General features: G+C 44.8%; 1 protein-coding gene across 7 annotated transcripts in view; it reads right to left on the reverse strand.

The window, feature by feature from the left end:
* Window positions 1-12,477, reverse strand: part of LOC137425379 (glycogenin-1) — a 122,637-nt gene that overhangs the window by 48,161 nt on the left and 61,999 nt on the right. The window contains exon 2 of one of the 7 annotated variants that reach the window (XM_068113771.2): window positions 5,567-5,631. The exons of the other annotated variants lie outside the window; for them this stretch is intronic. Within the exon in view, the coding sequence (XP_067969872.1) occupies window positions 5,567-5,585 (19 nt within the window). The 5' untranslated portion in view covers window positions 5,586-5,631. The remainder of the gene's footprint in view (window positions 1-5,566; window positions 5,632-12,477) is intronic. 7 annotated transcript variants of the gene reach the window in all.

The following is a 12,477-nucleotide window of genomic DNA, read 5'->3' on the forward strand; positions in this document are numbered from 1 at the left end:
TCTTAACTCAGTAGATCAATCTGGTGAGTTTCTTTTCCACTTTGGTGATTTATTTGTTAAAAGAACCATGTCACTGATTGTCTGTCGCAGCAAGAAGTCAACAACAGGATTATATCACAGGTGGGCGTGGCAAAATGTACGGACAGGTGCATTTGATGATTGGTTTCACAGTCGAGTATACAAGGGTTGTTGCGTTCTGTATTAGTGGAAAACAACTGCTGCACGTCTCCAAAAGTTATTGCCGCTTCCTCTGGAGATGGTGCGTCAACTCGACAATGCTGTTTGTCATGGAGTGGTGGCTTTACGAAATTACGGCATGAAACAGCATGCTATTGCTTGGCAGTATGGCATCACTCAAGGTCAGGTGTCAAAGATCCTGAAACGAAATGCTAAGGGGGTGTCCCTACTCCAATACCGAGGCCAGGACGTCCCCGCAGAACCACAAGGAGGGATGATCGCCAGCTGCACCGGTTGGTCCGCAATGGCCGTACCAGGTCAGTTCATCGGCTTAGGGCTGAGTGGCAGCAACTGACAAATGTGTCTGTATCCAGAAGGCTAGTCAACCAACGACTGGTTCAAGCAGGCTATCGTGCCAGGCATCCCCTGAGAAAGCCACGCCTGACCAGACAACACCGCCAGCGCCGATTGCAGTGGGCCAGAGAGCACCGTCAATGGCAGCCAGGACACTGGAATCACGTGATCTTCAGTGACGAGTCTAGATTTCTGGTCTATCGTCAAGATGGCCGCGTCCGAGTGCGCAGACAAGTGCATGAAGCCTACAACAAAGATTGTATAGTGCCAAGAGTCCAAGCTGGAGGTGGTGGGGTGACCGTATGGGCTGCTTTTCATGCAGGGGGCAAAACTGACCTGGTTGTTCTGAATGGAAACCTGAACCAGTTCAAGTACAGGGTCATTCTGGAAGAAACATTGCTTCCATTTTCTCATGCAGCCTTTCGAGGAAACTTTGTCTTCCAAGATGACAATGCACGGCCTCTTCGTGCTCACATGATCCAACACTTTCTTGCTGACCGTGGTGTAGAGCATATGGAGTGGCCTGCCATGTCCCCGGATATGAATCCGATAGAGAACTTGTGGGCAGAATTAACGCGTCAAATCGACCACTTGGAACAGCAGCCCACCTCTGTGCGTGAATTGCAGCAGACTATTGTCACTGCATGGAAAGCGATTCCTGTCCAAACCTTGGCAAATCTCGTGAACAGCATGCCTCAACATGTACGTGCTCTCCTGAATGCTCGTGGGGGTTACACGAAGTACTGAACTGTAATTTTACTGTCTGTAATGCCAGTCGTAATTTAACTTTTGTTAAAAAATTTTTTGGCTCATGTGCAAAATAAAGAGATACTTCTGGAAAACGTACAGAAGTTTAACACAGTACTGTCCATGAATTGAGTTCGATATCCGTTTACATCACTTTCAAGGATCAATTTATTTGTTTCGAAATGTCAAATGTGGTTTTTGTTTCTTTTAAAGGTCACATTAACAAAATCTAGAATAATTTCGACATAATTCCAATGAACTTTTGGTTCTAAGACATCTTGAAAAGTAAGTTCACCCCCACAAAAAAAATATTCCATATTAAATGCCAAGTCTGTATATAGTTTAATGTATATGTTGTTTCAATGCTGTCACAAGCACATGGAAAACTCAGTTACCGACCTGGTTTCGTCCTTATTTGGGGCATCATCAGGGCAATGCAGCGAGCTTCCACACACTTGTGACTGAAAACCTTTCGGTTATATACCAGTACTTCTGTGACTCCATATTTTGAGTGAAGAAAGTGTCCCATACAGCCCTTGCTCCAAACACCTTTAGGATTCGTCTCTGGTGGATGGCTCTTTCAGAGCTTTGCCGAGGTGGAGGTGATGTCATGGCGTTCGGTCATAGGTTGGAGCACTAATTGGTTCACGAGTTATCAAGTGACCACTATATTCGTCATGTGTGTGCGTCTGTGTGTGTGTCTCTGTCTGTCCGCAGCATAACTACCCGATGATATCATCCGATCTTGATGCAACTTGGGTGGGAGGTTGATATCATGATCTAGTTGTGTCCTGCCTAGAGTGGGCGTATTGCACCCATTGTGGGTGGAGCCACACCCGAAAAAGATGTCTTTTTAGGGGGTAATCGATTTCAAGCTACATCTTCTCCGAGGGGTTTGGTGGAATCTGACAGGAGTTTCGATATTTGGTTAGGCCAATGTCATGTGTCTAACCCCATGAAGCTCGATTTTTCATTTTTCTTTTTTTTCATCTTTTTTATTTGTTTTTTTTCATTTCATTTTTCACGGAATTTTTGGTATTGTGTAGCTAAGTAACCTCATCACCGATTATACATTATTTTTAAATCTCATTTCAAGGTCAGTAACCTTCGTTTTGACATTTCCGGGCCTGGCCTGTCCGAGCCCATTTCGGTTATAGTCCGTCCTTTGTCATTGAATACCGCTCGCTCGTGAACCATCGTCGTCTCCTGACTTGTTCTATATTATAATTCGTTACTCCCTACCGCATACAGGATGACTCCATAGTCCATATTGTGCTTCACGTGGAAGGTAAGAGATAATGCACTGCATGACAGGTGGCACTTATCGCTCCCAGCAAGGTGCCACAAAAGTCCCGGAAATGGTTCCACAAAGCCACCATGCCCCCCCACCTCCCCTCCTGCTGGTTGGGGCAATATGTGTTGAGGGATTAGCAAGGTTTCCCCTTTATCTCCCCCTTTCTGTAGGTAGGCACAATCATCCATGAATCAGACAATCAGTGAATACACACCACCGGTGCCAGCTAATTTGCATATGCGTGCCAAAACCATTCAAATCGCATGCCAAAACTCAACTGCCAGACACAAAGTATAGTTTAACACACAATAAAACACACAACAATAATAATTCATAACATTTTTATTTACACTTTGCTTTATTTTCACATTAGTTCACATTGCACACGTTCATTATACACACTTTCCATTTCTCCACAACCAAAACCACCACAAAACGGATAAATACGACATCTCAATCAAACACAGCTCACCCACAATGACAGCGTGACTACCACTTTACACAAGACACAACAGATGCCCGCCACCACCCTCAGAACATGGGAGGGATAGCGCGAGGAACAACAGTGGTGGTTGGCTTCACCCTCCCTCTTCAGACCTCATTAAACACCAGAACAAGTAGGCACTAATTGGCCATTAGCACCTTGTTGACAGCCCATGCTGCTCCATTCACTCTTACTAGTAATTAAAGTTCACAGTGCTCGCTCTGCGCAGATGAAGCAGGAAACGCTAGCCCATATTAATTGGGGAGGCCCTACTGTGTGGCACGGTCTGAGGACAGAATGCACAGGAATCGTGATTGAGGTCTTGCATGGGTGTTGCCAAACCTCCGACGAGTGGGCTTGCATCATTGGGCACCGTTAGCCATGCCTAGCGCCTCCTGTGATCCGAATACAAGCCCCGCCCTCACCAGGTGATTATAAAAGTGGAGCGTTCCAGACGAACATAGTCTTGGCTTGGTCGGTCTATGGTCTGGCATCATCTGAGCTGGTAGTTTCTTCGTATGGAGGATTAGATAACCCACGTATGGTGGGCTCTGTTGGCGGAGCTCAATAGGTGTGTCAGAGTTGCAATTGAGTGAAGCTAAGTCAGAACTAAGTAATGAATTCCCCTATTGTTGAACTCCTTCTGATCTGTGTCCATCTTTTCCTCCATTAGTGTAGCATCATCCGCACCTAGTGTTAGTCTGGGAGATTATAATTCCCCAATAAATTGGCTCTCATCCAAGTCAGGTGTGCCCTAGTGGTTGCTCGGCCACACCCAATTACGATCTAATTACGACAAGATTAGTGCACAACTGAGAGTGCATTCCCCAGCTGGAAGACTAGGTGATCCCCAGGTAAACAGTAAATAGACAAGAGGACCCTGGTCCACGTGGTCAACTCAATGGCATTTGCAGTTGTCCAGCAACCCACCTGGGTCACAGAGTTATCCGCACCTGGTGGCTTCAGGTCCGGTAGTTCAGGAGGAAGGAGGAAACCACCCCAACCCTCCTCGTAGTAGACCCAAAACCCGGGGCCATAACAATATTTTATACAGAAGTTAATCGAGGTCCCTTACATTTAATACATGGACAGAAAAAGGTAGAATCTCACTTCGGCACTACCTCAACTTCTACTTTCTGCTCTCAGATGGAAGGCTTCAACTATATCCTCTGTCTTTCCTTTTCCAATTTATAACATTACCAACCAATTTCTTCTTTGGGCCGACATTAAGGAGTTGCTTTCCCTTCACTAACGTGGGCTAAAAAAACAAAATACCAGGCCGAACATTTTGTTTTGTATCCCAATGATAAGCTGGATCTGGATTTGGACCTGAAGCAAAATCTAATCAGCTTGTTCTTGTCACCTAACCAACTCATCCAAAGTTTAGTCATAACTCGTCCATAACTTTTTTAAATATCATGTTATATATCGCTTCTCACCCGATCCCTTAATGGTGAAAAATCACTTTAAAATTAAATAATTATCGTATTAAAAAAAATAAAAATCGTATCTGAATGCATATTCAGATCTTCACCAAAATTTAACCAATTCTTCCTTGTCGAACGAAAGAAGATAAAGTTTTAGGGACTGGTTAGCATCCGAGAATACTGACGGGGAAGTCAGAGCAGATAAGGATGATGTTAATATAGTGTATAATAAATAACATCATGGTTACCTGCTCTGCCAACACGAGTCCATGTCATTGTTGTATTGTAAGCCTACCTTTGTTCATACCACGTGATCACCATTCTTCATGAGAACTGATCCACCTAGAGTCCTAGACTTCAACCAGTTGGAAACATCCAAACATTTTCCATGCCATCACATCTTCCATGGTGTAAATACGTTTTGTAGCCAAAAGAGTATTCATGAAATCTGGATACAAAATGGTTGGAAAGTTTGTTTCGCTTCTGGACCTTGTTGGATTCAGCAATTTGTCCGGGACTGTACGTTTCCTATAATGTGTATTGATATAATATGGCTACCTAGACAAAGTGTCCAACGTATCAACATACGCAAGGTTCATCCGTATTCTATTATTTGGCCATGAAAGCACACAAAGCACAAGAACTCAACCGATCTGAATGAGGGTGTTTATTATCTTGGGGAAAAATGCCAGGGACATAGAAAAGGCCCCTTTTTATGATATGTGCCATGTGGCAAACTATAGAAAAGAAGGCACATTCCATAGCTTGTAGGAAATGCCAAACAATGGAAAATAAGGGACATTCAAAAATATCATGTGCATGCTGGACTATCCTTGTGTTCTTAGGAGGAGCCAAGTAATGCTCTAGAAAAGTTCATATAAAGGGGCGCCAATTTGATACCAATTATCTCACTCACACACACACACACACACACACACACACACACACACACACACACACACACACACACACACACACACACACACACACACACACACACACACACACACACACACACACACACACACACACACACACACACACACACACACACACACACACACACACACACACAAGCCTTACCCCTAAAATGAATTTTCATCTTGAACAGACTTACTTCGACAAATCACATGGCACCAGCATCTATTCTGGGGAAAAGGGATAGGCGGACAGAAAGAGGCAGTTTGGAGCATTGGTTTCACTCCACCTCACGCAACCATGGGGGCAGGGAGGGAGACGTTGGGGGTGAGGGTTTGGTGCTGTGAAACGCGTGTTGCGTGAGAGTGTATGGAGCTGCATGACACCCCAAGAGCTTCACCGTGCCCTTGGCTCGTGGGCCGCTTACCTCCAGCCCTGGCACGACTCACTCCTGCACCTCATACCCCAGCTCAGCCGAATCCAGTGCGACCCGCACTTCGGCAGTTAATCTCTCAAACAGGCAGACTGAGATGTACTCGCGCCCCTGGTGATCCACCACTCGCACCCCAGACAGCCCCTGGTGCATCGATAAACAGCCTCAAACTGAGCTAGATCCTGGCCTTTCATGCGTGCCATGTCGGGTGTGGTTTTGAGGAACAAACTTCATGTGAGGATCTCTCCCATTGGTGTGTGGCAGATGGAGGCGGGTGCAGCGATACGGCCTGTGGAAAATCCCAGCGTTGCTACGCCTGACGGCCAAGGGAGTCCCGCCCCTTGTGCGCCCAGCAGCGAGGGAGAGCCCCCACTCCCCTCCCTCACGTGCAAACGTCGAATGGCCCACCGGTCCTGTTCCTTGTACTTAGCGTGTTTGAGAAGCGTAGAAAATGTGAAGTGACGAATGTGAAGTAAGGGAGGGAAGGGAGGGAAAGGAGGGAAGGGAGGGAAGGGGGGGAAGGGAGGGAAGGGAGGGGAGGGAGGGAAAGGAGGGAAGGGAGGGAAAGGAGGGAAGGGAGGGAAGGGAGGGAAGGGAAAAATGTGCGAAGGTAATTTGACCGGCCCGGAGGATTAATTGTTTATAACCATGAGGGAGTCGCCAGCACACGACTTATGGGGTTTAAGCAGATGGACCGATGTGAACCAAAGGAACAGAATAAACTGACTGGGTTAAGGTGCACAGTGGGGTAAAATAGCACGTTTCACGTGCCATCAATAAATTGAAATTATCAGTCTTTCCAGTGAAGCTACCCCCCACAAACCATATACTGCTAGAAAGCTTAGAGATGAGGAATCCAAAAATACAGACACAAGTGAATTTCGGATACAAATAAACATGTGAGCCTTAATTTTCTAGACACATACAAAAATATGTTTTTTTGGTTGACATAATTGAAACTGGAACTACTGCTAACTGCCTCAGTCAATCTGTTATTTACCCCTTTGGGTAGTTAGTATGGGTATATCCAAAGAGACCATTGATGGCTTTTCAGTAAATTGTAATGATAATTACACAAAATATTTTTTCTTTGTTTTTAAAGAAAAATACAAGGATTTTTTTCATAACTCAATTTGTAGTAGGGGTATCTTAAAAAGCCATCATTAATTCATACAACATGTTAAGATGATTAATTAATGCCAAATTTCATTCAATTTGGATGATTAGTTTTCAAGTTATTTCAACTTATTTCTTTGGAAATAAGTACCAATCAAAACAGTTTGATTCTGAAAATATATACTTCAAAGAACACTTTGACATGAAAAACAACAATGTTTTTATTTTTTACCCCACTGTGCACCTTAAAGGAAAGACCGATGGGTGAAGGAGGGATTGTTAAAACCAATTGTTGATGGATTAAGGAGAGAGATTGATTGTTAAAATGGACCGATGGTGGATAGGGAGTGAGTGAGTGAGTGAGAGAGTGAGAGAGTGAGAGAGTGAGAGAGTGAGAGAGTGAGAGAGTGAGAGAGTGAGAGAGTGAGAGAGTGAGAGAGAGAGAGAGAGAGAGAGAGAGAGAGAGAGAGAGAGAGAGAGTGAGAGAGAGAGAGAGAGAGAGAGAGAGAGAGAGAGAGAGAGAGAGAGAGAGAGAGAGAGAGAGAGAGAGAGAGAGACAGAGACAGAGACAGAGTAATTGTTGAAACAGACCCATGGTGGATTGAGAGAGAGATAGCACCAAATGGTGAAACATCACACCAGGAATACACAGACTAACCTCAACGCATTTCTCCTCCAAAACCCCCGGACAATGGGCAAATGTCTACCTACATTTCCAAAACCATAACAATATGATAATCAAGTACGTGGTATGCAAAGAGCCAACTTGTATGAAGGAAGGAGCAAAGGCACCAAATATAGAACAAATGGCCTCCAAGTTTTTCAAAATATGTTGTCCCAAGAGCTTGTTAGGACAAACTTGTTAGTCCTTTATTCTGAATCAGAATGTCTATCTTATTTGCTGTAGTCGCTTCCATAAAGGTTCGTGGATGACCTTTCTTCCATAATCCCACTTGATCAGGCTTTGGAAATGCTGGCAACAGATTGCAGGGTCAGGAGTGGATTGGATGATGGAATTTGGACAAGCAGTGCTCTGTTATAAATGCAACTGCGTGTATTTCTTAGGAAGCAAAAGTTCATTTTTGACCAAGATGGAAGTTAACCTTAAGCAGCTGAAGAGGGCAGACCGAGACCCTGTTCCTCTGCATTCATGTGACACAAATGTAGACAAGCCCGACTCCTTTGGCAGATAAGAACTTTGATAATGTAGAGCATATTTGTGTCAGTGCCAAATGCTTCCTGAAAGATATGTGTCAGTGCAGGTATGGTGGGATTTCACTCAGAACCTGAACTGCTCAAAATACAATTAAAAAATAAAAATAAATAATTTGTTTTTTCTTTTTCAAAACATCAAAGACATGCATTGGGTAACCTTAGCCAGAATAAGCACCCATTACCATTACAAATGTCCAAAGTTCAAAGGTTGTACAAAATGTTACATTAAAACTAGGATATTAAAACAACAAACTACACATTCAACATCATATTCACACCCGTTCTGCAAGCTAACAAACAAAATAACCAAAGGAGAAGGCACATGATGCAGATGGGACTTTGTGGCAAAAGCAAAGTTTTCATTCAAAGATGTGATTTTGATTCCAGAATCGTCATGATCATGCTGATATAACCAGTGTTCGTGGAGTTTGCAACAGCTCATTGAGCAAGAATCAATGCACTCTATGATGCATCAAGTAGCAGCCACGAAGCAGATCGAGATAAAGAACAGATATATGCATGTAGGTCACATTTCGACAACATAAAACTGACCAACCATCATTTACAACAAACTCTTCTGTTCAAAAGCCCATCAATAAACATGTCGTACTTTCCAGCAGTGCATGTGCACGAGTCAACAACGACATTCAGTATTCAGGGAATGAAACCAAACCCCGGAGAAAAAAAATCCGATCCACGTCATGAGAACATTCTCAAGCACATCAACAGACGAGCATTTCCAAAAGGGTACAGTGGTGGCCTCTTGGTTAAGAAGACACTGGGATGAGATCACAACAGCTGAAGGCAGGGCGGTATAAAAGACTTTTATCGCAATATTCAGGAAGTTGAGTTTTAGCTTTGGAAGTCACAAAAATACTGTTGGATGGTCACAAAAATAAACCAGCTAGCTCATTAACAAACATTCTGGGTGGGATAATGTGCCTGCCACACCTGATCTAACGAGTCCCCTTATTGTGATTGAATGATTACGGGTCCTACCCTTCTCCGATAGATGCTTTCCATGTAAAAATCAATACATGAAAGCATGAAAGAAGGATCTTAAAAAATATCAGGGAGAGTTAACTACATTTTATCTGTACAGACAGTGGGTTTGTCATTGCGAGAAGAAAGAAAACCACCCAACCTCAGCAGGTAGAAGTATTAGCATTAGTTGGTTCTACGCTTGCTTAGTACACCCAACTAAAGGGGTTTTAGATAATCCGCCCAAAAAATACAAATGCCCTTACCAGATCTCACAGCTGGCCATCACAAGTAGAATTAAAAAAAAATAAAACCAAGAATGTGTGCAGATGGTGAAAATATAGACAGCATGGCTTAATGGGAGAATGTCAAATTACATTTCAGCTGTGGTTTTGAGTGGCCAGCAGGGGGTTTTTTGTATACAAAGTCGAGGCGCATGGAGCAGCTAGAACACAGAACGGGGCAGCGCAAAAGGAACAGTAGAAAGGTGTACACACCAACAGCAAGGTTGAGGGACAAATGAGTGGAAGACTTGGACAAATAAGGGATGAGGAGGAGAATGAGGGGTAGGGGAAAATGCACGGGTTGGACAAAATAGATAGAGAAGTAAACTTTCAGGAAGGCAAAACTGTAAATTTGGAAAAAAGTGGCTTGGGTGGGTGGGGTGCTGTAGGGTGGGAAGAGGTTGATGGGGTAGAATAGATCATTTTTGTGGATGGAGGGTGACCTGAGATTGTAGAAATCAACTAGATTGAAGCCGAGGGAAGAATGAGATTGAAGAACCCGAGGAAGTTGGTTTCACCGGCAGGGGAAAAAAAAGAAAAAGAAAAAAAGAAGAAAAAGGAATGAATGAATGGAGGTGAACAGTCATTCTGGATTTTGGAATTACACCAGACGAGGTTTCTTGGTTGAATCGCATGTGCACCGCAGAAACCTGGGGGTAGGGGGGGTGGAAGGAGAGGGGCAAAACACTGGACAAGCAGAGGGTCAAGACCAAAAAGAAGGCGGTAGAAGATAGAGACACCAACTTGTCTGCAATGGGAAAGTGATACACCCATATACTCAACTTCGGCGTGGGAGATTCCAATGATTTTGAAGGCCTTAGTTTCCATGGCATCAAGCTGATCAAGGTGCAACGCAGGGGCAACAGCCCAGACTGGAGAGCAGTACTCCATCAAACTGCAGAAGAAGGCCTTGTAGATGGATAGCAGTTCAGATGTGCCAAAGAAGGACTTTGTACAATGGACAATGCCTCATCAGCGACAGGCTTTGGAGGCCAATTTTGAAATGTGGTTTGGCCAAGAAAGATCAAAGCTGATCACAAGACCCAGGAGCCTGAGTGACTGAACATCCTCAGATTGTTAAAGTAGATGGCAGGAAAGATCATGGCAGATAGTGAGACCCAAAAGCTTGAGTGACAGAACTTCTTGGAGAGGATTATTCAGAAAGTAGATGGGAGGGTTGTCCAGTCGGTCTTTTCGGAGAGACATCGTAAGAGTGTGAGATTTGTCAGGATTGAAAGACATGTTCCACTTGTTTGCCCAGTCTGTGATTTTGTCCAGGTCTGCAGAGAGTGAGGAGGCTGCAGACTGCCGATCTGAGGGTTTTGGAATGGAGCAGCAGAGAGTGGAGTCATCAGCAAAGAGATAGAGAGGATTTTCAAGAGAGTCAGAGAGATCATTGATGAAGACCAGAAAAAGCACAGGGCCCAGGGGAACTCCAGCCTGAACAGGAAGAGGAGATGAGAGAAACCCATTCAGGGCCACACGTTGACTACGACTAGAGAGGAAGTCCGCCAGCTATGCGTGGAGATTTCCATGGATACCAAAGGAGGAGCGTTTGGTGAGCAGAGCGGGGTGCCAGACCGTATCGAAGGCACGTGATATGTCGAGGGAGACAGCTCTAATTTCCTGTTTGGCATTGAGGACCTCCATCCATTGTTGAGACAGCAGAAGCAGCATGTCCAGAGTAGAGTAACCTGGTCTGAAACCAAATTGATGATCAGAGATCAAGCCATTGGAGAAGAGGAAAGATTTCATATCCGAAGCAATGATGGATTCCATGACTATTCTGATAATTGGGAGAAGGCTGATAGGTCTGTAGTTGCTAGGATCTGTTTTTGCACCTTTTTGTGCAAAGCGGTGATGTTGGCTGATTTCCAAGCAGATAGCAGTTGACCTTGAGCAAAAGAGAAGGGTGAAGAGAACAGAGAGAGGGAGTGAAAGAGCGGAAGAACATGATTTTAGGACCCGTGGGCTGATGCCGTCAGGACCAGTTGCAGAATCAGAGTCGAGGGTTGACAGAAACTTTTCCACCTTGTCAGGAGGAAAGGACATAGAGTCCAGGAGCAGCTGGGTATGACTGGGTACGGTGGGTACAGAGAGGGATGGGTTTGGGACACAAGATTTAGAGGCAAACACAGAGTTGAGGCATTCAGCTTTTTCACGTGCGGAGTCAGCTGTGTAGCCGTTTGAGGTAAGGGAGGGGATGGAGGGGGAACAAACACCAGAAACAGATTTGACCAGACGCCACCAGGATTTGGAAGAGGGAGACAGATAAGAGAGTTCGGTCTTGAGAACGGAGAGATATTGTATCCTGGCTCTCCTGAGGGTGGACACACACTTGTTTCGGGCTTTGTGAAAGGAAATGAGATTTCCTTCCGTTGGATTTGCTTTCCAGGAGACGAAGGCAAGTTGTTTCTGGGCAACAGCCTCACCACAAGATTCCGTGTACCATGGACGGGAGGAAGGGTATGACAACTGAAGACGAGATGGGATAAATCTGTGCATGAGAGAACAATTTACTTTGGAAGAATTCCCAGGATGAGTTGATGTCAGAGGTGGTAGAGATGGGAGACCAGTCCAGATGATTGATGGCTGCTTGAAGACCGTGCCAGTTGGCCTGAGTGAAATGCCAGACTCGTCGACGCTGAGCAGGCTCCCTGAGAATGGTCAGAGAGATGTCCACTTTAACAAGCACATGATCAGATGAGCCGATTGGAGCAGAAGAAGAGCAGCAGACATTTTCAGGGAAGTTAGTCATAACCAAGTCCAGAAGAGAAGATGCTCCGTTGACTGAGATCCGGGTCGGGATATTGACAGATTGTGTCAGTCCCAGTGAGTCGCAGAAGTCCTTTGCTGAGGAGCCATGGCTGGTGAGAGAGGTAACCACACCCAGCCACCTGGCATGGTGACAATTGAAATCACCACATATGAGGAAGAGAGAGTTGGGATGAGTCGATAGAAGTTGGTCCATATTATCAGACAGCGAGATGTAGATGGAGTCATCACTGTTTGGTGGACGGTACAACACACATATGAACAAGAGGTGG

This window comes from Myxine glutinosa, chromosome 4, assembly GCF_964187855.1.
Source record: "Myxine glutinosa chromosome 4, kmMyxGlut1.1, whole genome shotgun sequence".
Classification (NCBI taxonomy): Eukaryota; Metazoa; Chordata; class Myxini; order Myxiniformes; family Myxinidae; genus Myxine; species Myxine glutinosa.